A 26,237-nucleotide genomic window follows, 5' to 3' on the forward strand; every position below is an offset into this window, starting at 1 on the left:
GTGTGTTTGCACATAAGATTCGAATTGCTTTGCTGCACACATTGCTCTTCCCGAGCTCACGTCTTAGACATGGCTATGCATGTGCTGATGTCCGCGGGCACATAGGCACACACACACACATATATATATATAGATATTAAACTATTATTTCTGTGTCACACCAGATATTGATTGCATCTTTGATGGCAACTGGATGTAGCTTAACCCATCGTACAAAGTCTGTCTAAGCGTTGCACCTTTTCAATCTCGCGATAATACCAATTGTTTGTATGTGGCTTGGATTACACCTATTTTTTTCGAAGTGTATGTTCGATTCTTATTCGAAAGGAGCATAGATATTCAATCATATACAGCTAGTCGTCTAACGGCACATCTCGTTGTAGTTGTCGTAGTTGATATATTTTGATATTATCTACAATCGTGGACTTGGACGAATTGCTAATATCGTACTGTAACGCTCTTCGTACCGATTTAATGTATCAATACTGAATTTCGTTAGTCTTGGGAAAGGAAATACAACCAACGCTAAATATAAAGGAGTCTCGTTGAATATGGAAATTTCTCATCACCAGTACTAAGGTACCTAAGAGACATCCGGAGTTTCTCTGTATGGGAAAAAGAGGCTGCTCGTTATTTTCCTTTTCATGCCATTCGCCGTAGCGCTGTACCTTCGACTATTAATTATTTCTAATGATTTTAGCCACATTTTTAACAAAAGTGTTTTACATTTTATATCTGACGTTGTAGCAGATAATTGCACACTTTTCAATTATCGCTCTACATAGCAATCCGTTCAGTTCAAAATGGAATTGGTCCGAGTATGAGATACGAATACCTTTATTTTTAAAGATTATCTTTAGCTCTTTTTTTTTCTTATTTTAATATAGCCTAATGACAGTAGTAGAATATCTTCCACATCGTACACAACCATCATGCCTATATTTCTAGGACGCATCGGACGTGATGAGCATGTTTGCCATTCCATATCCATTCTTTTTGTTTCTTTTCGGATAATATCCCATGTCAGCGAATTGAAATCTACTGAACCATCTGGATTCGTCGATTTGTCTTGTTGGTATATGTGCATGTGAATGGATGTGTGATTCTTTTACATTCTCTATTCCTTTAATGAACTGATTGAGGTGTGATCTGGCTCTGTCTGCAGCTACACACATTCTCCAGCCACTCTTAATCGATAGCCCAGCAATCTTTGTGACATTAGTGGTCGTGGTCGCAAACGTGGAAGGATACGCCGTACGTACCCAGTTGCTCAAGTAACTAGTGCCGAACTAGCGAAAACTTCATTTGAAATTCGAAAATCAGCACAAAGCCAATACAAAACGAAATGTAGCTGTTTTTGTTTTAAATTTCAAAGGTTTGAATCGAATTTCGAATAGAATGAAACAAATAACAACTGGATTTCTCGAATTACAATCCAGCAACAACTCTTCTTACCGAATCATGGGTTTACCAAGTACATTATGGGGCCAGTACTGGTGCAAACCACGGATTTATGGTTGTGGAGGGGTTGAACTCGCGTTCTTCTGATTGGAACTCATTTTCATTTTCCATCTTTGATAAGAAGTAGTTCGCTTAACAAGTAGCTACCATTGGATATAGCTGAGTAAAAGGAGACAACTGCTATTCATGGAGCAACTGGGTGTTGATGGCGCTTGTGTGTGTGTGTGTGTGCGGATTCGTTAAAGTAAAATCGTTACGGATCCTAGGAACATCATGTAGGTACATTAAAAACAATTCCCTTGACAGTTTTATTTGTTTTCTCGCAATAAATATGAATGTATAGCTGGTTTTATGGGTTGTATACATTCTTTCTATTGACTTTGGTTTGCTTCAATTTGCCTACCCCTAACCACCCTAAATGGCAACCTGCTCAACCTTGAATGTTTGTGGTCCCCTCTTTTCGCAGTAACAACGAACTGTGACCGAGGGGAAAACACCGACCACCACAGCTGGCAACAAAAGCAGAAACGGCAGAAGCTTCTCAATTAAATCCAATCGGGTACAATGAGTGGCTGCAAATGAAACAAAAATATCTGAAAACAGAACTCTACAATTTTTCTATAACGAAAAACTATGAAAAATAATAAAATTAACATTTCTCTTAAACGAGTTTCATTTACGCATTTCAATTAAGCGGAAAGTGGAGGGGGTGGAGGACGGCTGACTCAGTGTTTCTTGGTGAATGAATGAAGGCTGGCATCAGGTCGGTTTGCTTCTTCGGAATACTCACTGTGTGTGTGTGTGTGTGCGGATGTATGGGTGTACTTTCATTATTTCGTCCCTAAATTTTCATTGGGTTCTTGGCCTACACACATCCATACATTCGTAGAAGGGGCCACGGGGTTGGTATTGTTGAAGCTTACACCGCAACATAAGTAACGAAATTTAGACAAATGGAATCCAGAAATCCCCTGGTGAAATCAAATTGAAGAAATCTTTTCACAGGCAGACGTTACGAGCTTTGTAGTAGATTTATGGGCAATTGCTAGAGCCCGGTCGGGAGCAGCGGTATGTATGAGTTAGAAAAAAACATTCGTAGCTTTCTTGGCCGATGTTAATGTTGCCAGATTTAGACGTACAGTGAACAGAACGCGATCCTACAAGCCTTCATGCCTGTAGCCTCTACCGCGTGATGTCTAGACATTTCTAAACATGTCTAAACATTGGGTAGGGTGCAAGCGCTTCATTCGTACACTTTGTAATGGCGATTCACACAGCCATATTTTTCTTTCATTTTATTTTAAAGCGCTTTCTGCAGCTTTATTGCAGATTGTTGTTGGCCTTGTTTCATTGTCAACGCAATAAAAAAGCTACAAACGTTTCGCTTAGCCATTTTCGTTGACAGGATATTTGTTATGCTAACGGTAAATTAGATTTATTCCATTCCGTCGTTTTTGCCTCGTTTTATGCTACCACTTTTGATTTTAATTTGATTTGTTTCCATTAAAGCTCTTTGGATTTATTCGGAAAACAATTCCAACTTGGAGTCGGCTCTTTAAAAACGGAATGTAATTTAATATCATGGCACGTATCCGGCTAAATGGCTAAATGGCTGACTAGCTGATTCGATGTTTGTTTAAATGGATGCACTTAATGTTTGATTGGTTGATGTTTTCCGACTTATTTTTGTTTTGGGCTCTCCATCTGTAGTTAGCAAAGCAACATTAGTTGGCCACAATAGAAGGGAGATGAGCCGCAGGGGACCGAGCCAAAGAGCCAGAGAATTGGAGAATTTGTTTCTATTGTTTCCCACGATATTGAGGCTCTTAAATCCTTTTTGTTTGGACTCGAAAAGTATCCACCGCGCAGACATAAGCTTATGCTTGTTCTGTTTTCAATTTGCCAACCAACTGAAATTCAATGCCGACTTCAACATCATTTAACTTGGCAAAAAAAAGTTTTAAACCGAAAGCGGATTAAAATTTGGTTTTGTGTCGAATAGCAAAGAGGATTACCCAAAGTGCATGTACGCTTTGTAAGTTGTATTCCACAGTTTCACAACACTTTCAATTGCCGATCATTTGTTTGCAACTAAAATTGCCCCACACGAGGCAGAGAGGGGTTATACAGGTGACAGATGGTGGAGCAGTAGTTGGAGCTCAATAAACAAGCACCTAGTCTTCCTGGGAAATAATTTACAAAATATATGCATGCATGAATGACCATATGACGTCATAGCTCAAAGTAGTTACCCAGCAGCGCAATGGGGTGGACGAACAGATAACAACAAACTGTCTGCAATAAAACATCGTTCCTTTTTTTCTTTTATAACCTAAAACCCGGAGTTGTTGCACCGTTTGCCACCGTTTTTTAGGTCCGCGTTCTTTAAAACAGTAAAGACAGTAAATGCTACCAATTCTTGTCACTGCAACCAAACTATGAAGAGAACAATCGAAATGTGTCAAAGGACCAAAGGGAAGGAAAAAATATGGTTTTACGGTTTTGTAGGATTTATAATGCCGCACGAGAATATCCTTTTGTAATGTGTGGAAATGATTAGAGAAGCAGTCATCTGTGCCACAGAGGAAACAACAACAATGCAATATATCGGCAAGTTTGTTTTGAGGGCAGCTGGTGGCTAGCGAACCCTGGCTTCATCTCTACATACAGTGCTCGCAGGTACTTTTAATTATCCTGGCAAATGATGCATTCCATCATTTGTGAGCCTTGTATAGCGTCAGTTCTCAGACATCACCTGTTGGCCACACTACACCACATGGTATGCCGGCAAATGAGACACCATCAACGATTTCAATTAAAGTGTTGCCTCTACTCAACCTGCCCTTCGACCTGCCGTTTGCCGTGTTGACGGGCACACGGTGGAAGAATTGATTGCTGGTCGATGATAGCCCCGTAGAGAAATGTTTAGAATAAAAAGTTGAATTCTTGTTTGTATATCAAATAATCAGATGGTTTGCAACCGACTCTTTGAACTTCATCCTTTTAAGTGAGACCATTTCTACAAATATAGATAGGCATATATCCACCACTCAATAATAGAGCCTCGTATGAATTGGCAAAGCATGTTCAGATACTTAGAGCACTCGTCCTGACCTTTTTTTAAAAATCTACTAGTCTGGCTTTTACGCAGCAGTTCTGCGAATCCATTCGCCGACATGTAGCTACGTATGTGTCACCTTGTGCGTGGTTTACGAGGACTGCCATTAGTCGAGGTTGTCGCTGACAAACGTGTTTGTTTAACACTTTTCAGCCTAATTTAACCTGTCGTATATCCAGCTGGCTGCCCAACATTGTTTTGCCCGCGTGAGTGTGTCGGCGTGTGAAAATGTATTTACCACATCCTCCCCATTTCGGATGTTCGTTTGAATGTGTTCAAATGATGCTTGTGACATTCCTTCTTTGCTCCGACATTGGAAAATGAGATACGTAGCAATTTTTTGTGGCGGAGAACTAAATGATTTCAGTTTGCTTTTCATCAGAGCACAACTTTGTTAATTAAAAACGACAATAACTCAAGAAAGGCAATTTTCAAGTTAAGGGTGTTGTGAGCGCAGAGGTGAGCAACGCCATGGATATTGAGTTTTTGTCACATGCATAATTCGTAGTTGTTGTTTAAAGTGTCTTCGTAATAGGAATGGCATATTTAAACGCGAGACAAAAAGAGGAAACTATTCCTTAACCTCCTTCTGTTAACGTTTAAAGCTTCGGCTTCACTTATATTTTTTATGATCTTGACATTTACAACCCGACCCGAGTTGTCTCTCTCAGTAACATTCAGCATGACTACAACTCTTTCAAATTGTTGAGGAAACTTTGCATTGCACTACAATGTGGTGAAACATAGGCCACAAAATTAATAAAAAATCCTGTATTGTCGAAGTGAAGGAGAATATGACGAGACAATTGAAAACAACACAAACAACACCGTACAGCAGTGATCTTATGAAACTACAAATTCTAATTTATTTATTATAAAAAAAAATATTCCTCTTTCATAAGCTAAGTGTCTGCTCATTCAAAATCAATTGACCTTATTAAAGTATATTTTGGGTCCTAAAACTAACACCCTGGTTGTCTAAAATTTTTTGAGAACCAAGCACCATTCAATACCGTCGACAGTCTAACCTATATTCAAAAATCCGATTTTGTCTACTACATTAACATTGCGACAAAGGTCACATGACCACCGGGCTGACGAAGAGAAGCCGAACTGTAGTAGTGTATCCAATAAAAACAAGGAAAAAAGCATCATAGGCCGAACTTTTAATATCCTCCATCATTTAGAAGGAACTTGTGGAACTATAAAAAACGTCGTCAAAAAATACAGTTTAAAAACTTTAAATACGAAACTTGAAACAATTCCGGTCGGTAATGTCTCTAATACCATCAAAATACAGAATATTGGGAGGTACTGTTATATAGGAACTATACGAAGACGTGGACCTGCATAAGACATTTTTGTCATAGATTGTAGTACCCATTAGAACCCCCGAATATGAAATTTAAAATTATTCCGTTGAATAATATCATCAAAATACCGAAAAAGGGTATCCTTATATGTAGGGTACACGAAGACGTGGATCTGCATAGACAATTTTCTGTCATATGTTGAAGTACCCATTCAGATCTTCAGATACGAAGTTTGTTTTCGGTAAATAATGACACTAAAATCATCAGAATAAAAAATATTGGAAGGTACTGTTATATGGGAAGGTACCATTTACGAACTTAACCTGCCTACTGGCAAAATACACGTGTGTTCAAAATTTTAGGCTTCTATTTCAGTTTGTTCGAAAGATAGCATGATTACAACAGACAGGCAGACTGACATCGCTAAATCGAATTAGAATTGTACATTGGTCGAGAATATATATATACTTTGTAGGGTCTGACATGAGTATTTCGAGGAACTACAAACGGAATGACAAAGTTCATATATCCTCCATAGTATGATGAAGGGTATAAAAAATTAAATAAATTAAAATAAAAATGCAAGTCCCATAAAATATTGTTTTTTTTTTTTTTTTTGGATTTCTGCAGACAATCGTTTAATCGATTCTTCATTCATTCCTTTTTTCACCCACACACACACATCTATTTACATAAATTGGAAACGAAACTGCTCACCGTTGTTCTTTTCCCCCGAAGATAAAAGGCTAGGCCTATGAATAACAACGAGCTAACTCGAATATGATAATTTATCACATAAATACGAAATAAACTTTATCAATTACAAGTTTTGTGTCTCCACACTTTCCTCCGTTCGATATCATGTGACTGACCGGTGGTGAAGGTCACAGCCGCTCATTTCTAGGTATTTGTGTGACGTTTCCCACATCCATCACTGGCCGCTCGACGTAAATGTGATTTACGATGACATCAATATTTATAAGTCCTAATGAAGTATTTGTGCTTCAGGATTCTTTGTGTGTTTGTGGACTACGAATCGATGGACTCAGCACAAAAAAAAACTCCTACTTTTTTGCTCCTAATGGACGGCATAGCAAAAATGAAGATACATTGTCCTTATTATTAATTAATAAAGGGTCACCTGATTGTCCGATGTCCACTTGCGTTCGAACAACGGACGAACCAAAGCGAGTATCTGTTGCCATGTCGGAGCGAAGTGTGACAAATATGTCTCCCTAGCGATTTCGATACTGAAAATGTGTTTTTCTCTTCGGAAGGCTGCGATGTGGGGGGAATTTACCTCCATAATCTTCTATTCAATTCCTACCACCAACGGAGAACTGTAAGTAACTATTGTGGTGTTTCAATCAATGGCAAAATGATAAAAATCATTCAATCCATAAAATTAATTTCCATTATAATGGGTTCGCCTCAGTAAAAAAATGAAAACATATTTAACGCTGCTGCATTCTGCCATTGAATTTAAGCCGATTAAACGCCACATGGCCAGATGCCGCCACCGGCAAATGGAGTTTCCTGAACAAAACAAAAATAGTTTGGGAATCAATCAGAATATTTCATGTACATATATGCAATTCCACAATATATCGCTTACAACTGTTAGATGTTGTTAGATAATCAACAAAATTCGATTTTCGGCAAACACACAAGTATAGGTGTATTTGTTAACTCATACATTTGAAGCAAATTGTTACCTGTAGAGTTCAGAAAATGAGAGCGTTTCAAGATAGAGTAGCTGATCAGACTTTTAGTCAGCAATTATTTTTTTTTTTCATCGTTTACTTCTCACTGGATTTTACTGACGGTCAATCGATACCCTTTTGCAGTATGTGTACGTGAGAGAGCAAATCCTCTCATCAGAAGCTAATGAGTTATTGTTCCTGAGAAAGTCAAATCCATCCAAATATCAGTAACTTCATGCAAGAGAGTAATTTCAAAAAAAAAAAAATAAAATAAGGCAAAACGTAAACAGATGACTTCGGTAAGAACTATCAGGAAAGGAACTGCTCTATTTTTTTCCACACATATTAAAAATCAAATAAATTATCTATCTCTGTTTATTTAACATTATGTAACATAATCTGTACACTTTCCAGTGATATTTACTCAGTATGTTGTTTCGAGAGAGAGAGAGAGAGAGAGAGACATTTATTGCAAAAAATAAATAGACGACGCACAGTGTTGCGACCGTGGCCAAAAATGATCTTGCAGTTCCAATTTATTGATGGGAATTGATACAAAACATATTAATTAGAAGGAATCTGAACTTTGTAATTGATTTGTCAAGTATTTTTTACTATATAAGGATTTAAATCCGACAATTGTAGATAATTTGTTGTCTAAAATAATTTATTATAATCAACTATTTAAAAATTCAAACATTGGTCACTTCAAATGTGATTAGTAAGCTTTCTTGGGATGTAGTAAGCCTGGCTCTACATTCACTGGCGTGTCAATACTGATCATAAGGTGTTTAGACTTACAAAGTACTTATTTCATCACATTAGTAGAGCAAATTCTGAAATTAGCAGAGTGGGATTTTTTTGTATAAAAGTGTATATCGATTTTATTTATTGTTGGAGTTGGGAAAAGTGAGTACTTTAAACGTGTTAAGATTTCCGCTACTGGGGTTTGCGGACGAAAATGTTATTTGCCATTTCCAGTGACCACCTCAATAAAAAAATATGATATTTTGCGGAAATGGGCAGAAGTGACTCATCGGAATAGGTCATATGTTATGTGTACACTTAAAACATTTGTTGAGGGCAGAATGCAAATGCGAATTAGTAATTAAAAGGAAAACCAAACATTGAAATTGTCTTCAAAATGTAAAAGATGTTGTCCTAACAGACAAAGAGTAGAAATAAATTTAAAAGATTAGCTCGGAACGGTGCATTTGATTTCGATTCGGCAAGTTTGAAGGTTATACTTATTCTACAAAGTATTTAAAACTGATTATTGTACGTATTATTGTTCTTATTATAATTAATATTTAGAAAACTAATAATTCTACATTAAGAGGTCGCTCACGTATTTCGCCTATACGGAAAAGTTTTGTCAGAACAAAACACCCATATATTGGTAAACTTGTATCATCGAATTTGGCGGAAGTCATAACGACATTTTGTTTTTATGTTGTCGATAAGGTAAAGAACAAACAACACATTAAGTTCGGCAGGACCGAGCATTTAATAACCATCCCAGCGAATGAGGAAAACCTTTAAAAATAAAAGTTTGAAAATGAAAATCCCAATTCGGTTGGAGGAGTTGTTAAGAACTTCAAATATTAAAAATGTGCCGCAATGTTAAATGAGGATATACCAAACATTGGACCCAGAAGTACCAAATTTGAAACAATTATATTAAAAATGTGACAAATATCATGAATATTCCCGAAATCGGAAAGTACCTGTATATGGGGGGTATAGAAAAACGTGGATCTATATAGAGAGTGTTTCGCCACCACACGTGGATCCCATTTAAACAAATCCGTTAGAAAAAGTGCTTAAAATCATAAAAACCACGAACATCGAGAGGTACCGATATATGGGGCTATAGGAAATCATGAAACTATGTGTAGTCAATTGTTTGCTACAGTGGTTGGTATCTATTGAGAACATCAAGAATCAATTTTGAAACACATCTTTCAAAATACTAAATAATTTGAGGTACCGTGGAGCTACATAGTGCGACGTCCACTGAAAAATTTTGATTTTATCGTGAAGTTGAAAAATGGGCCTACAGAATATTTTAAAATTGGAATGTTACTGGAGAAAATTTTTCAAAAAAGGAAAACTTAATTAATCGTATTTATGTTTACCGAATTTCTTGGGAAAAATACAACTTTCACTAAAATATCATAGATTATAACAAAAAATCGAATGCACTGACACACCAATTGATACAATTGATACAATGGTGAAATTTGAAACTTTAACTCTGCGGCTATATCTGGGTTCTGTTAGAATTATTTAAAATGATAAGGAACAAGGTGGTCTCATTGATTGAAATGGGAAATATTAAATAACACGGTGGACTTTCCACAGAAGTGATGCAAACTCAGAAAATATTATTATCAGCTGATAGCTATGCAATGCCTATTATAGCACCATGTTTGCGATCTCCCAAAAGCAAATCTGTCGAAAATCCTGGGCTTACAAATATAAGCTGGATGGGGAACGAATCATTCTCATCCCTTACTATCTTCTTTGGGATTGCCACAACTGAGTCACAACAATGACATGATGTCTATTTCTGTATCTGAATATATCCGAACGATGCTATCCAATTAGAGTGGATAACTATGTCATTAAAAGTTCAATTTCACCATACGTCCGTAATGTTCTGCATGTCCTTTTGGCTTTCGATGCGTTTTGTGTCTATTTTAATCAGAAATCACATATGAAGTCATTTGTATAGCTTCCTTCCAATTTTATTGTTACAACTGTGCATGTCCTTCGACATCTGTTCGTGATGATGTAGAACGAACATTAGACTATGTCGATTCGGAGCAAGCAAAGTCTGGTAAAGGGAATTAATTTTTTTCATTTCATATTTGATAACGATGTCGGGGCAGTCAGATAGCTGGTACAAGCAACTGGTGTACGAACACACTAGATTCTACTTTTCGATACCCTCTAATGTCCGTTCATATGGACAACTAGGGCTCTTTCCCCAACTGTACACACCAATGTCTGCGTATTGGAAAAGTCAACCCACTGGACGACAATGCAACCTCAAAAGTTTGAGCCATCTATAAAAGCCATTTAGGATAATCGAGCAAATATCAGTCATCTCTAGGCAACGATAGCAGCAACAAAGTGCTACCAGACTGGAAATAAATAGTTGGCACATCGAGACTAGCCGTTTGGGACTGTTTGCTACTGCGTGGACACTCTATCAATTCTTTGCAATGCCGAGGAAAATGTTCTCATTCGGCGCTGTACTGCTGCAGTTGATCACGGCATTTAGTCATTTGAGTGCTTTGGAGATGCCCCTGGAGTTGATGCACGAAAACTCCAAGCCGATGGATTATTCACGACACCTTTTGTTCCCTTCGCACTCGGACAGCGTTGTCGAGATACCGCCGAGCATTGAGGATGAATACGGCTTTATTCCGAAGGTTTCTTCTGGTGAAGAGAAGGAATATGCGGAGGACGAATCAAACGCAAAGGGTGTGGCCCCAAACTGGATAGAGGCGCACATGGCGCAGCACGAGCCCAAACATAAACACCCAAAGCACAGCCATTCCCATCGACAAGGACACGCGCCCGGCTCTACGCCCTCCATCCGACGCTGTTCCATTGAGATCAGCAGCAAAATACCGGGTATTTGCCAGTCGATGGCCTATGTAAACGGCAATGCCTGTGTTTCGGGCGACTACATCGATGTCTTCAATGCCGAGTGCATGTAGGGTGGATAGCTGCCCAAGGATCGCAAAGTGTTGGCACACAATGCAGGAGTACACATTTTCTTACCTTTCTCAACTGTTCACCTATTCTTAGTTCCGTTACATCGTTAAAATTGTATTGAAACGTCAATAAATGTAGTTGTTAAATGGCAAAAGACCGTATGCAAAGGCTTGTACGTTTTAATGGGTTCGAAAGAGGTTCCACTGGGCTCTGTGGTTTTGCATCAGAAGACCCCTCTGAATAAGGACATTCTCTACTTTCCTCTCAGCTGTTAGGGATTCATTGAACAACTGATGTCATCTCAAATCATTTTTTTACAAAAAAATCGAATTCAATGTTTCTTAATGTGGTCTCAATTTATTTGTTTCATTGAAATAAATTTACGGTCGGCATCTATAGCTCGTCGGCAGTACGCACCCGAGGCCAAAATGGGGAATGGGTGTCGGGTGCCCCTTCACTTGCAGTAATATTGCCAGCAACAATGCACTGCCTCAAAAATATGTGCTGCATCTCAGGTGCCTTGAAGAATGAGAAACGCTTGCTCTCTTCCAGCAACTCGTCCAAATGGTCATAGATCACGCCGGCCACCTCCAGGCGCCTTAAGCTGTTCAGAGCTGCCGAACTGTTCAATTGATCTCCCCACACAAACAGAACCTGCTGCAGTTGGAACATTGCATCGACCTCCTCCTCTTGAACCGACTGGTCCAAGTCACCTGCATAAATAGCCGTTCCCAGAATCTCAGACGATTGGACAAAGTTTATGGCACTTCCTAGAGATCTTGTCCTAAGATCCGCGTACGATTCCCATGGACTCTGCTGACCGACTGTCAACAGAACGACGGGGAAGACGTGCTGTTTGACCCGAATCATGCTGCATACATCCGCATCGAAGCTACTGAAAATCAAAGGACGCCCACAACTATACTGGATGCTGATCATTAGGATGGTGTCGACATATCTGTTCTTATCCAAGGACTGTGGGTATTCGAGTGAACCGCTGCTCAGCAGCTGCGGCCATTTCACTTCCATTATAAGACCCAATGAAGACGGCAGATATTTGAAAACGTCCTCCAAACGGGGGAAAAGCATTTCCCGTTCATCTACATAGTCTGAATTCAGATGCGACAGCTCAACCATAGCTCCATTTAGGAACACAAACACTCTCTGGCGACGCAGTTCTGCAAGCGTCATCTCATTGATGTAGACGAAATGCATGTCGAAGTTGGATAGTTTGTTCCTATGGTCGACCGTGTAGAAACCACAGTCGCTGAAAACAATCGGGACGTAATCCTTTGTAAGTTGAATGTCCAGCTCCACCATGTCGCTGTGCAGCCTATAGGCCTTAAGGAAACTTTGGATTGTGTTTTCTAAAGCCCTCGCCGAGTGATAGTAGAAGCTTTTGCCCATTCCTCGATGAGCCACATCGAGGGTGGGCCAGTTGGCTGGCCAGTAGTGATGGAAACTGGAGCGGAAGTTAAATTCTCCAGCAATGGGCAGTGGATCTATGCGAACATATGGCAGTGTTAGCCATCCTATCCTTTGCTTTTGCCATTTTTCGTAGATCGGCAACTCTAATATGTCTTCTCCGCTCTGAAAGTATGACCCAGAAATGGTGACCGCACCCAAGTGCTCCCCCTCCTTTGACTCGATGTTAAGGACATAGTAGTTATCGAAGCCCAAAGGAACAGTTACGTGGTAGATTAGTACCTGGCCTGGTTTATAGTATTCGCCGAGATCAGCCTGTGCTCGCAAGTGCGAGTTTTTAATACTGAAACGAGCCACTTCAATCTCGACATCTGCATTCAGCTCTGCCGAAGGCTCATCAATGGGAAAACTCTCCACCTTTAGGTTGTACTCGAGATTTCGTATGAAATGCGAAAACGATGTGAAACGTATGTGCTGCGGCCATATAAATTTCATTTGGACTACCTGTTCTCCACGCAACCAGCCTCTTTCGCTCTGCACACCCCCTCCAATTGCGGTCGGATGCGCCTCACCGAATTTCAAAGAGCCCCGACTGCGGTACATTTCGTAGGCCTCGAGAACGCGAGCGTGCTGTTGTCCCTCCCATCGCCGTATTCTCTTCAGTCCTCGTGAATCCTTGTAATAGACGAAGAAGCGATAATAGATGCGTGCCGCCGAGCACATGGGTATTTTCAAATACCACTTTAGAGGATTTCGCCTTCGCTGCTTCATTTCCAGACTTTTCTCAACGATCCAGTGGCCCAGCTTTACGTGGTCCCCCGTAAGGCCCATTCGCTCACCAGGTTGTAATGCCTCATACAGCTCCACTTCAAAATGTTTGATCATGGGTATGCATTTCAGACTCCTAAAAAAATAAGAGCAGATTTCGAACCCCAATTACAAATGGACATTTAATTGGATCACTGAGCGGTCTGTTAGCCGTTCGTTAAACCCTGTGTATTTTAATAATACGGCCGTACAGAATGCGTATATAGTATATTTGAACGGCAAGCTAATGCTTGAATGTTTTGCAAGTAGGAAAATATTTAGAGGATCTTAATAGGCTGCACAGGGATTTCGAATCGCTCCCCAAATTAAAGTTCTGTGATTTTTCAACAGATGGACATATTTTACTCATGGAGTAGATAATAAAATAATAATCGCCCACACCTTTAAAAATGTGGATCTTGTTTCTTGCCCACTCTGGCAATCAGTTCAAATTTAACAAATATTTCGGAAATCGGGGACAACGAGACATTAATAGACAGGAAAATCTAGTTCAGAATAGATGTGCGTTACCTTTGGTACTCAATAGAAATGAAGTAAGCATTCGTTCATTCCCCCCACTCTGCATCATAGTTTAGGAAAAGGGTTCACAACATATATTCCTTTATCGAACCAGTATAACTTCTATCCGACTTAATTTTACCAGTGTTCGTCCTCAACTCGAATAGGGCATCGCATAGTCGTCTCCACTAACTGTTATTATACCTCATTTTGGGTTCTGTTTTGCAGTATGGTGTGCTGAAAACATTAGCATAGTGGCGTTTGCCAGCACTAACATCCAAATGTTACTTGTTTGGGCGCCATTCAGTGTACAGAAAAGCCGTCAAATAGATTTTTGTGTTTGGAAACAAATAAGCTTTCGAAAATAGCTTACCTCTTGGTTCTGTTGGTAGTCAAAAGCTCATGGCTGTTGGTTGGTGTCAACACCAGACTGCTGCAAACATTTATCAAGCACATTAACCAGCCTAAATTGCTCCATCTGTGGGCGGCGGTTGACATTTGTTACCTCGGACTGTGAATGCGAAATTTCCAAATTGCGAATGAAACTGCCCACCATTAACAGCAAAACATGGGCGAGCCGAGAACCTTATCTCTTATTTGTTGTTTTGTTACTATGTTGTTGTCGTTTTGCAGTGGCTGGGCAAATACATTGCATTCTTTAAGATACCTGGCTTAAGGCTGCGCTCAATAGCCCCATTCAAACTAGACTAGAATCAAGCGTCAAATCGTCAATATGTTTTTAAAGAGAACTAGTTTGTGTATTTGTTAATATATCTGCTATCTGATTTTTCTATTGTCTGGTTGGTGTTTGCACCGGCCACCATCAAATCACAACTGAAAATAGCTGTCTCTGGCCTTTGGATTTATGGGAAGAATCTGTGACTTGCTCTGCCTTGGTTTTGGAAAGTTGTTGTAACCGCTGAACAACAATGTGTCGTTTTCTTCTCTTCTAAAATGATTTTGAGCATTTTAATGATTCCCACCGCAACGGGCTCGCACACACTCACAATTCGTACAGACGAAGGTTTTTGGTATCATTTGGCCCAACGTCAACGATAAACGAAAGAAACAAGTTATCAATATGCCGCCAATCTATATGACTCAAATGTGATGAAAGTTATAGTTATTGAGTGTTTGAATGTCGGATACCCTACGGGAGGAGTGCTCACTTTTCTACTTGGTCAATTGGAAGAAATCTATGTTAAATCTATTTTCTCGGCATATACAAAACTTATGTGGCTTGACGTTTTCAATTTAGATTGGTTGTCGATAGAACCATGTTCATCGTATCTCGTGGTCTGTTTCAGAACTGCCAGAATGTAAAGTTTTTACTACGATAAACGATTTTCCCGTTATTATATCGAAAAAAAAAATGGCAAAAGTAGTAGGTTCTTCTAGGTACTGGAACAGAACATCGATGAAACGATGAACTCCAGGCAAAGAGGGTGACATTAGAGGCAATGCAAGTGGGAAATTGTCAATATAACATGTCCTCCAGTCATCTCACATAATTAAGGATAATTCATTGCAAATTTTATTAAAATTCGGTTTAACGCCTATATGATAGATGTGGTTTCTATCCCAATATAGCCTTTCGTGGTAGCCTTTAAAAATGTTATTTCCCGCGTTTAAGCACGTTATGATGCACTTGTTTTATGTTCTACTACTACTGCCATAGTGGAAAAAGTCAACCCGACTCATGTAAGATTTTGTACAAATTGCTACGGACCATTGTTCAACAACTCAAAAGTCCCGTCCAGCGAGTGGCGGGAGCAAAGTTGACAGCTGAACCACTGAGAAAATTTGCTCAGGAATAATTGAAAGTTTGATCAGTCGATATTTAGTCAGACGTTGTGAGGTCGATGTGACAATTTTTAGAAGTTCCAATGATTAATTTCTAAATTTGAATCCAATTCAGACCTAATGTTGTTACATTTTTGGAATAGAGAAAAATCTTGTTTATGCAGTTAAACGTATTTTATTATTTGTTAACTAATCAACTATAAATCCATATTTATTAGTGTTTATTCCGTCTATACATGACGGCTGTATCAGCTGGAATCCCCCGAGATGGCGGCTTACAGAGTAGCTTCCAGTACAAACGCTTGCACCCAATGGTGCATTTTAGTTGCCTAGCACTTCCCTCTCCCACATTTGTTGGCTCCACATTTTGTTTGGAGCGTTTGAAAACAAATCCATTGTAGAAATATACTCACCACCGATCTTGAAGCACCCGCCCGTCCATTCGAGAATTTTAAAGCAAAATGCATTAAATGCAATCAATTTTATTGTTATTCATTTATTTAATTTTTTACTTTTTAAGAAAACAAAAAAACGTAACAAGCACTCACTGTCTGCCGCACACCACTACACCGCGGCTTGTCCGATACTTTTTATTAACAATACTTACATACTTACGTCGGTGCATAAAAGGCTTACAAAAATAGATAATCTAATTTCTAAGATGCTGAAAAGGGGGTATTTGGAAGGATTGGTAGTTGGGTGTCGGTAGATCGCGTTGTCTACTGACGGCACTGGCCTTGGAACTCATCAAGCGAGAGGCTGGAATTGAAGAAAGATCGGCTTTTGTTCTCCGGCATGTAGAGGTCACTGCGATCGTAACAGGTAGCGGTAGCGCCTATTTTCTGGAAGTATTTAACGGCCTCTTTGGAATTGCAGTCATCGCCCCACACCAGGGCTATTTGGCCCAAGGAACGGGCCTTTGACATCATCGCAGCGGCGTTTTCATTGTCAATAAAATCTTCGGCATGGGGAGCTGTACCAGCCAACTCAAATGCCTGGGCGTTGTTGATGGCCTGCTGAAATGTCCTTGTGCGGAGATCGAGGAAAGGTTCCCATTTCTTGGTCTCGCCCATTGAGAGGAACATAACGGGGAAAATGTTTTGCTTGAAGCGCAGCATGGTGCAGATGTCAGCATCGAAGCTGGAGAATATCAATGGCCTGCCGCAGCCTTTGTGAATTATCGTTTCGAGGACCCGATCTACGAAAAAGTTTTTGTCGAGGGTCTGTTCTGCCTCGACGCCGCCACATTTCCTTCGCTGAGGCCACTTGATTTCGACATCGATGCCCAGAGTTTTGGGTAATGCTTGCAAGACGTCGACCAAGCGGGGGAATATACGACGCTCTACTATTGGCTCCGAGTTGTGGGAGGGATATTCTTTAATCTCGTTGTTAATAACGGCAAAAACTCGCAGGGCACATAGCTCGGCATATGTGACGTCTTTTATTAAAACATACTCTAGCTGGGTCACATCCGTGACTTTTTTGCCCTGAGGAGCCGTTCGTAGCCCAAAATCATGATATATCACAGGTACTCCGTCCGCAGTCAAATGGACATCCAATTCGACCATGTCCGCAAACACTTCGTAGGCTTTTAGGAATGACGCCACCGTATTCTCTAGTTCTACTGGCGGATTAGCTATGTAGCTTTTTCCATTTCCTCTGTGTCCGACGTCCAAAATGGGCCAGCTCCTTGGCCAGTAGTGTGCATAGGTTGTGCGGAAATCTAAAATACCGACATCGCTGAATGGTTTCACAACCAAATATGGCAATTTCAATCTCGCAATCACCGGAGATTCGCCTTTTGGCGTCGCCATCGTAATACTGAGTTCTATTTCTCCTTCACTGCCCCGCAACTGAGATGGGTCTATAACAGCACTGCCCATGGACTTGCCGTCGGCAGAGTGGAATTGTAATTCATATGCCGGATTAATAGTCTTAGGAACTGTCACATGGAAAATGACAACCTCGTTTCGCTTGTGCGCCACGCCCAATGAATTTTGCTTCTGCAAGCGACTCGCGCCGTTGTTCATTTTGACCACTTCAATGTTTACCCCAGCCGCCTGGATGTCCAACGCGGTTTGGTGGTCCTCTTCCAATGGTAGCAACTTGATCAACACATTTTCCGGATCGAACTTTTCAATGTCGTGGACTTGGAACATGTGTTCTCGCTCAAATTTGAATTGATAGACAACCTCATTCGTTATCCAGCCTCTATTTAATTGCACGTCTCCATTTTCCTGCTGACCGAACACGTCCATTTGGGGGCAATGGGCCACACATCCGCCAAGAATACGTGGCTTCAAATGGCTCTCCCACAGCCGAATATGCCTCTGCCCGCTCTTGTCCTCGACAAAGGTAAAGTAGCGATAATGGAAGTTGCGGCATGCCTGCAGTAGAACCTTGGTGGTCCATTCTATGGTGCCGTTCTTCCGCTCCAGGGCAATGGCCCCTTCCAGTTGCCATTCGCCCAGAGCCTTGTTATCTCCCGTCAAGCCCACATACTCATTGGGTTCGAGGTCATGCTTCACGAGCACACTGAATGCCCGCAGGGTCGGTACACATGTCGGTGAAACCACCTCGTCCTTTACCGCTTCTACCGCACTGACCGTCGCATCGACCTTGCCGAACGTTGTGACGGCCGCTGCATCCCCAAACGTGTCACTCTGTCGAGAAAGAATAACCGACAATATTAAGAAAATGTATCGCCCCATTGCCTTGCAATGTGTGGATGGAAGAAAAATGATTTGAAGCTAGCAATGAGCTGTGTTCCGATCGAATACGTGCACACGTGAGCGCTAGAACTTGTATACTGTAGCGTTTGTCTCAAATGCCTAACCGAGGCAACTGTCGAAGCGTTTGTACATACAGTCTATTTGATGATAAGTCGCTGAACGTGACAGAATGGCAGGCGAAATGAGGCGGGACGAAACAATAAACACAAATGTGTATGGGTCCGAGTTTTATAGTTCTGTTGTGATTAGTTCTGCACTGTTCCTATCATAAGCCACCTCTCTTATCTGCACTGAATGGTGGACAGAAGACAGAACATGATGTTTGTCCCATGGCATCGGTGACACCAATCGCTCAATTTTAGAGCTGCGTTATAAATTTGAAAGCTTAGATAGCGAAAATCTAATTAAACAACAATCTACCCAAATTTGGCGTAGCAAACAAAACGATCTATTGATGATATTTGTCTCTTAAATCTTTACGTCATACTACGTTGTCCAGGCACAGTGGGGGTAAAATTAATTTTTAAATGTATTATTATATTTTTTGTTTAAATATTCCTATGAATTTTGACAAGCAAATTGGCATTGGGGATTACATATTTCCAATTCGAATTATTCATTCCATTTTCATTTCAATTATTCCATTTAGAACTTGAGAAAAAATGCAGTTATTTTTCATTGAAATAATTCGAATATCGAGTAAAATGTAATGAATTTTGAATTACAATTTAAATTCAATTATCTAGGAAGCAAAGTTGAATCTTTGTCTTGTGTAAATTGTTTATATCGCATATAACAGGACCTGCAACAAGTCACTGTAAAACAAGCTACTCAAAATTCACAAAATATCCGACGAAGTTTGATAAAATTTCAAATCTCGTATCTCTATATTCCACCTTCGAACAGTATAATAAAATTGACCACAGGGTGCCATGTGTGGGCTGATGCGACGCCTTAATTACCTGGACATTGTCAGAGTAGTGTTGGGAACGTAGAATGTAAATATAGCGATTCAGTGTTCGATCCGATTCGCTGTTCGACGACAACAGATGGAACAATAGTTTCGAAAATAGAGTACAGTTCGTTTTCGACAGATTACATTGTCTTGATATTTTCAAATATAATTTCCCTCTTTGGACACTTAAAACAAACATATCAACGTATAGAATACTTTCTTTTACTTTTATTTATGCCAACTACCGACACCAAGATCACACTGCCTATGTACATTTGTGTGTCTGAAAATTCGAGCAATACTAAACGACTTTCTGCTCGGGGCATTTGTTGGTCTTCTTCAGGAATCACGAGATATGAAGAGATAAAATCATCGTGTCGTTTATTTGAGCGTGATTGGCATGTAGCCAAAAGAGCATTTGCCTATGGTCGTTCAAATGGTAGTGGTAACAAATGAATATGTTTGAAGCCTACATGTGTGAACGTTAGTGCGGTATGAGAAAAAACACACACACACACACACACACAATTAAAGTTTTTTCATCGGGGTTAAATCGAAGTGCCCAAGCCCCAATCTTTCTGAAAGAACTCTTTTGAAATGTTAATCCCCGGATCGGCATAAATCACTACCACAATTCACTGGCGAATAAAATGTGTCATGTTGCCAAATATGGATGATAGTCCACCGGTTTTAGGTAATCGTATTGTTGTTCAGTTGTTTACAAAACATAAAAATTTGGTGATATGCTCATGATTCCGCTCGTGGTTCCGTCTGTCCACGGAATATTTTAATCAATGTAGTTTTTAGGAATTGTCTGGCAAAAATGATAATTGTTTAAATATGTTTTTAGTGACAACTATTGAACTAAGCGGAAATCAAATTTCAGATTTAAAGATGCTACACTATGTTCATTCAATATAGCCCTCGACATACAACAACCAAAAATTCGGGCAAACTCTGTGATTATCAAAGGCAATTACTAAGTCGCATCATGTTTGGGACACATTGAGTAACTTCGTTGTGGGCCCATCCAAAAAGATAATCCTCAAGAAGAAGTACCCCCATTTGAAGATAACATTAACTTCTTTTCCATACTTAATGAACATCCACTGTGTCATAAAATTTCGACGTATGGGTAATTGCATGAACAGTGTGGGCCAAGCACAACTAAGGACAACCCAAATCCCATGTCCACCTCGCCAGGAACTTATACTTCACTAAACTACACGTTGAAATGAGATTTATATGAGAGGACAAACCACCGCCGTGACAGATGGTAGAATAATTACTCTTGATTGCAGAAGTCAGATGAATTCACCATTGGATGGTGTGTGAAGACAAATGCTAGTGTGGGTATTTACTGTTTGATTGCACTCGTCCAGCGTAAGGGGGTTGTCCGCAAGCAAAACGGCCGGAACAGACATATTCTGTTCTTTGAAGCAGGTCAGCGTTTTAGGGGGCGGCAGTTTTCCAATACCTCAGACCTGGTCTGCTAAATCGATTCTTGTATTTCACGTTGCTGTGTGCGTTGCAGCGTTGTCTCACAGTTGGCAAACGCTCATGTTGAAGTTGCTGCTTCACAATTTGTTAAAAAGTTCCTCATTGCTTTTGTCACAATTAAAATGTTTTGCACTTCCACTCGGGCGCAATTAATAAAAATAAACGTACAACGACACAAACGAGCAAAATCGATGGCTGTTTTCTTCTATTTTTTTGTTTAATTTGTTATTGTTTGCCCTTGGTGGTTTACGATTGACTTGACTTTGTCACCGTGATTATTTTTCTTAAGCGTTCTCAGGCGAATAACAACGGAGGGGCGTTTGGTTTGGCCTTTATAACCCAAGCAAAACAGCAAACAGTAGCTTTCTTCGAGCTTTTTATTGGCCGTCCGTCCGTCCGCAGAGCACATTCGTTGTTGTTGCATCAAAAATATAATATAATTTATAAAGAAAAATATCAAAAGATAAAAAAAACTATTGTCGCGTGTGTGTGGTGATGATAGCAAAAGGCGGTACTACACTCGCTGGTGTCGCTATGGGTCTAATCATTCCGCAGAAATAGTTGGTGCTTGCCGCTCTCGAACAAAGCACGAAGGAATACGTATTCCACCCTCAAAGCAGGTTCATGTGCGAAGAGGACAGATGTTCCCAACTCGCTTTGTCTGAAACAATGGGCGCAGAAAATGGATTGGACATAGCTTGAATAGTCGCGCATCTGTCTTGCCATCTCGGCAGCACGTGAACGTGACTGTGACTGACCGTTGAAGAGTTGTAAAACAAGAATAAAGAAAATAAATTTCCGTAAACATGTTTACGTTCGGTGGGAGCTTTTTAGTTTCCTTTGTTTTGTTTCTCTCAGAAGCCCTCGTTCTGTTCCATGTCGTTGCCCGCTCACATGTTGTTTGTGTTTTATTTTTAATTTTATTTTCTGAATGTAAACAAAAGCATCAACACTATCATCAGTATTTAGCAAGCTATCAAGGTATTTAAAAAAAATTATTAGCAGTAAAAAAATATGCTTATACTTGAAAATCGGGGGTGTGTTTTGTCGTCAGGTGGTAGAGCTTTTGTGTTCAAGGTTTTCTTCACTGTAGAGAAACTTTGCTTCTTTCAAAATCTGACACAAAATCATTAAACTTTGCAAATAATTTACTGACTTAGTTCAAAATACAGATCTAATCGACAGCATGCTTAATCTTTTATTTGTAAACAAAAACAAAAGTATGCAAACAAACGTCTATTTGTGGCGTTATATGTATTTATATAGTATGTATGTCTCTCTGTATTTGACACATTTACACTTTTATTAGCGTGAATATCGGCCAAAGTCCATTTGAATTCGATTGGTGTGATTTCAAAAGAAATCCTAAAACATGGGAATCTGTGAAAATGGTGTTAATTCCGACCGGGGCCTCGCGATGTAAAAACTTCAGTTATAACAAATTAGATCCCCTTCGGCTGAAATATGCGAATAGGATCTGTAAAATAAATGACCGGCCACTAATGAAACAGAAACTACTGAAACACCAAACATGAAGACCATTTCCAATATCAATCGTCCCAGACATAATTCCAACTGTTATGTGGAATTGTGAATATGATGTGCATTTTAAATAATATTGCAGCCAGAAGTATGTTCATATGGTTTGTTCTTGTTTTCGTACCTGCCTATGACCCTTTAACTACTCTTGCCAGCCCCGCTCATACTTAGCATTATTTTGGTGCGAGAACCCAATTTCGTTTCGATAAATATTTCAATATAGTTTGGCTGGATTCAGAAACGGATGAGAATATTGTAGATGGACAGGTATTGCGCGTGCATATGAATTGCCCATTGATTTAATTTTGCAGAGTCTAGTATCATCCCACCACTCGCAATTATGTCACATGTATGTCGTTGCTGTTACAGAATATGCGTTGTATATTTGGTACCGAAATAATTAATGGATGTTTTTTTTTTTTTGGGTTGCCCAGAGATCACAATGATTTCTTTTAACGAAGCCGGCAATCTCATTTATTATTGTGCACTTAGGTAATTTATGCACGTTATGTAAACTACTTATATGTGTTGTATTGTTAGGAAGTACAAATAAAATAAAAAAAATGTAATTTAAGAACTACAAGTCGCTAGACTGCAAATATATTATAACCTGTAATTATGTTTCGCCTATGGTATCTGCTGCAATCTCTGTGGTTCCTGCATCAACTAAAGTCGTAGATTGATTTCTGTCAACATCTGTACGCTCTTCGACATCGTTCTTCCTCTCAAAAAGAATAATCATCTCTGTATGACTTGTGTGGGGAAACATATCCACAGCCACGGCGGTTACAGGGTAAAACGGATCACCTTTATACTGTTTTGATTGCGGCCGACCCAATTCAATCCAATTTCGTTGTGCTCGTTGTGGATTACATGATATATACACCAATCGTTTAATTCCTTCCGCTGCCCGAATCGCTGCAATCGATCGATTGTCTGTGAAAAGTTGTAGAAAGAAACGATTTTTAGTGAATGAGGAAGCAAATTAGATAGCGACAATTCATACGTAGTCCTGCTCGAGGGGGATCAACAACGGCAATAATATTCAAAGGAGATCCGGGGGGCGTTCCGTAGGTAACTTCGCGCACCATGGATTGTATATAGTCATCGGCATTTCCAGCGTAAAATTTACAATTTGAGATGTGATTATTTTCTGCATTGAATTCCGCATCTTTAATGGCATCTGGAATAATTTCAACGCCCAGAACTTGTTTGCAATGCTTTGCAAATGCAAGTGCAATCGTCCCAGTCCCGCAACAAATATCCAATACGGTTGAGTGAGCTTTCGGAGCAGCTAAATCTATTGCCTTCTGATACAAAACATTGGCACCAGCTGTATTAATTTGAAAAAATGCTAACGGGCTAATTCTAAAGTTTAGCCCGTGGATTGTGTCGAATATATGGGTTGATCCCGAAAGGTGTTCCACGGGCGAAACCATTTGTCCTGCTTCACGGTGTTTCACATCTTGATAATATAGCGAGGAGCATTTGAAGTCACCTTCTTCGATCGTTTCATAATACTCTTTTAAGTCACGCTTTAATTCCATCAAGTCACTATCACTCAAGTTGGAAGAATAAATACCTGCAACCAACATAAGTTCATTAGTGTTTGATGAAGATGTTCGTACCATTAGCTGTTTGAAGTGGCCAGCATTGCCTTCGGGATTAAATGGTTCAAATCTAGACTTCCTGACAAAGTTCTGAAAGGATTTCGCTCCCCATTTTGCCGCTTTTGGTATGTGGGGCAGGGTTTCCACTTCAGCGACTTCTACTGAACCGTCAGCATAGCTTCCAAGTCGAAAGCCCACCACAACTTCGCCTTGACCATTTTTGCCTACAGTAAATTCATTTTTGTTTCGGTAACCGTCAATTGCTGGTGACGGAAGTACACCTTCATATTTGAAGTTTTCTAAATTCTTAGCCGAGTCGCGGTTGGTCTTTTTCAATTCACCAACAAATTTTTTTATTAATTCCTTCATACTGGAATCCTTTTGCCTAAGCTGGTCCTCGTATGGCATACCGGACAACGGACAGGTGGCCTCGGCCGACGACCTTTGTCGCTTATTGGATTCAACGTCCTCGACATTTCCTGCTTCCTTTCTTTTACGCTGTAATGGATCGGCCGAAGCCTTTGCGATCTGTGTACAAAAACCAAAATCACTTTCAAATAAAAATCAATGATATTGGAAGTTGCTTAATCTACCATATGAGCAATGGGTACAGAATCCATCCAGTACAGTTTATCACTTTCTACACGAAAGTTTAACAAAACTAGGGGAATGTACACTTGCTTAGAAGGAAATATGTTTCCTTAATTCTACGGAAATCTAAGGTGTGTGATAACATACGTGTGCTTGTAAAACTTTCCCCTTCCATTTGTACCCGTTAAGCAACGATAATGCTTTCTCTTGATCCTCCTGACTTCGGAAACAAACAAATGCAAAATCTTTCCGCTGTGGCGATTTTATCTTGCTCATGTCCAGCTTGAGCTTGCTCTTCAAAAGCTTTTTAAACTCCTACCATATAAAAAACACAATTACAGACATTTGCTTGATATCATGCCAAGTTTGTCGTACATACCCCTATTCCAAAGTAGCCCAGATTTCGCACTTCTATTTTGTAAATTTCGGAAGTGAACTCATTGCGCTGGAGATATCCAAATTCTGAAGGAACCACTTCTCCAGAGTTAGGATCTTCCTTCTTGTCGACCACTTCTTGGCTTTCTTTAGTCACTTCTTCCTCCGCAGAATATTGTTCCATTTCTTGTTGTTTTACTTGTTGATCACCTCGCATCCTCAACACGTGGTGTGGTGATTTCTGTTTGTTATGGCGTAGACTTTATTCCGCCACGAATTGTACTCTGCAACTGTGTGTACGCTTTGTAAGGTGGTATTGGGTAATAGAGACTAACTCCGGCAATGTTTCTGAGAGTTCATCCGTGATTCCTGCGTCGAAACCAAAAGAAAAGACGTGCCCAACGAAACGAATAAGAAGGCAAACAGGTAATGGCCGATAAAAAATAAACAGAAAATAAAATACCCGCGAACTTTGTTGTTTACGAATGAGAACAACGAGAACAACACAATCAGCCGGAAACATTCAATACACGAGCCGCGGACGCATCGACGCCGCTGTTGGGACACTGAACTGTCAAACCAATTTCGTCAGTTTCTTTAAAGATATTTTCTTCAAAAACCACAACACTGTTCGAAATCTTCTAGGAATGCGTTTTGTACACACCACCGATCCATTCATTCTGCTGCTCCTTTCTTTGATTTTGTACACGATCAACAAGAACAATCTGCCTCCCCAACTTCGAAGTTCACAGCAACATCAAAACCGGTTTGCTGCTGCACACACGGACACACAAACCACCAAATAAAAAATGTTCTACTTATTTTCACTCTTAGAGATTGTTATTAATGCTAATATCCAGTACTTTCGTTCAAATTCCTTTATAAATAAACAAACAAAAAGTTTGAAAAGAGGAATCATGTTACTATGAATTACGAATCGTGCCGTGTGACCGGGTTAATATCCGTTTACCTAATTTTGAGAGCGAACAATCTGATTAAAATTGCAATGAGAACATAGCATAAGTCGAACAATCGACTATGAATTGTCGAGTACTCG

At 39.8% G+C, this 26,237-nt stretch overlaps 4 protein-coding genes across 7 annotated transcripts; 1 reads left to right on the forward strand and 3 right to left on the reverse strand.

The window, feature by feature from the left end:
- Window positions 1-10,674: 10,674 nt before the first annotated feature.
- On the forward strand, window positions 10,675-11,491 carry LOC101897785 (uncharacterized). Its single transcript, XM_005177168.4, has one exon. The coding sequence runs from the start codon at window positions 10,826-10,828 to the stop codon at window positions 11,324-11,326; it is 501 nt and encodes a 166-aa protein (XP_005177225.1). The 5' UTR covers window positions 10,675-10,825; the 3' UTR covers window positions 11,327-11,491.
- A 171-nt stretch (window positions 11,492-11,662) lies between these two features.
- Window positions 11,663-15,199, reverse strand: LOC101891622 (glycerophosphocholine phosphodiesterase GPCPD1). Its single transcript, XM_005177219.4, has 2 exons — window positions 14,449-15,199; window positions 11,663-13,653 (listed from the first exon to the last, which is right to left on the reverse strand). The coding sequence occupies exons 1-2, from the start codon at window positions 14,571-14,573 to the stop codon at window positions 11,718-11,720; spliced, it is 2,061 nt and encodes a 686-aa protein (XP_005177276.1). The 5' UTR covers window positions 14,574-15,199; the 3' UTR covers window positions 11,663-11,717.
- A 1,150-nt stretch (window positions 15,200-16,349) lies between these two features.
- Window positions 16,350-21,393, reverse strand: LOC101897609 (glycerophosphocholine phosphodiesterase GPCPD1). 3 transcript variants are annotated; one of them, XM_005177167.4, is made up of 2 exons: window positions 20,927-21,393; window positions 16,350-18,541 (listed from the first exon to the last, which is right to left on the reverse strand). In XM_005177167.4, exons 1-2 carry the CDS (start codon window positions 20,987-20,989, stop codon window positions 16,598-16,600), a joined length of 2,007 nt encoding a protein of 668 aa, XP_005177224.2. In that variant the 5' UTR covers window positions 20,990-21,393; the 3' UTR covers window positions 16,350-16,597. The 3 variants fall into 3 exon arrangements, 2 of the variants coding, with proteins under 2 accessions (XP_005177224.2, XP_011296421.2); XM_011298119.3 differs by lacking the exon at window positions 20,927-21,393 and adding an exon at window positions 19,573-20,631; XR_891823.3 differs by having other exon boundaries at window positions 18,400-18,541; window positions 20,855-20,996.
- A 1,563-nt stretch (window positions 21,394-22,956) lies between these two features.
- On the reverse strand, window positions 22,957-25,928 carry LOC101897329 (tRNA (uracil-5-)-methyltransferase homolog A). Of its 2 annotated transcripts, XM_005177166.4 has the most exons (4): window positions 25,185-25,928; window positions 24,953-25,120; window positions 23,611-24,742; window positions 22,957-23,540 (listed from the first exon to the last, which is right to left on the reverse strand). In XM_005177166.4, the coding sequence occupies exons 1-4, from the start codon at window positions 25,395-25,397 to the stop codon at window positions 23,221-23,223; spliced, it is 1,833 nt and encodes a 610-aa protein (XP_005177223.2). In that variant the 5' UTR covers window positions 25,398-25,928; the 3' UTR covers window positions 22,957-23,220. The 2 variants fall into 2 exon arrangements, with proteins under 2 accessions (XP_005177223.2, XP_058980163.1); XM_059124180.1 differs by lacking the exons at window positions 24,953-25,120; window positions 25,185-25,928 and adding an exon at window positions 24,808-24,924.
- Window positions 25,929-26,237: the final 309 nt, after the last annotated feature.

Source organism: Musca domestica, unplaced genomic scaffold (assembly GCF_030504385.1).
Source record: "Musca domestica strain aabys unplaced genomic scaffold, Musca_domestica.polishedcontigs.V.1.1 27, whole genome shotgun sequence".
NCBI lineage: Eukaryota > Metazoa > Arthropoda > Insecta > Diptera > Muscidae > Musca > Musca domestica.

Coding starts and splice junctions, on each gene's coding strand:
- LOC101897785 (XM_005177168.4), top strand. CDS start 10,826: ATGCCGAGGAAAATGTTCTCATTCGGCGCTGTACTGCTGCAGTTGATC.
- LOC101891622 (XM_005177219.4), bottom strand. CDS start 14,573: ATGTCAACCGCCGCCCACAGATGGAGCAATTTAGGCTGGTTAATGTGC. Junction 13,654..14,448: donor ACTACCAACAGAACCAAGAG/GTAAGCTATTTT, acceptor TTATTTTTTTAG/GAGTCTGAAATGCATACCCA.
- LOC101897609 (XM_011298119.3), bottom strand. CDS start 19,764: ATGTTTGTTTTAAGTGTCCAAAGAGGGAAATTATATTTGAAAATATCA. Junction 18,542..19,572: donor ACTACTCTGACAATGTCCAG/GTAATTAAGGCG, acceptor CTTTCTCGACAG/AGTGACACGTTTGGGGATGC.
- LOC101897329 (XM_005177166.4), bottom strand. CDS start 25,397: ATGCGAGGTGATCAACAAGTAAAACAACAAGAAATGGAACAATATTCT. Junction 24,743..24,952: donor GGAAAGTTTTACAAGCACAC/GTATGTTATCAC, acceptor TTTTGTACACAG/ATCGCAAAGGCTTCGGCCGA. Junction 23,541..23,610: donor TCCCCCTCGAGCAGGACTAC/GTATGAATTGTC, acceptor AACTTTTCACAG/ACAATCGATCGATTGCAGCG.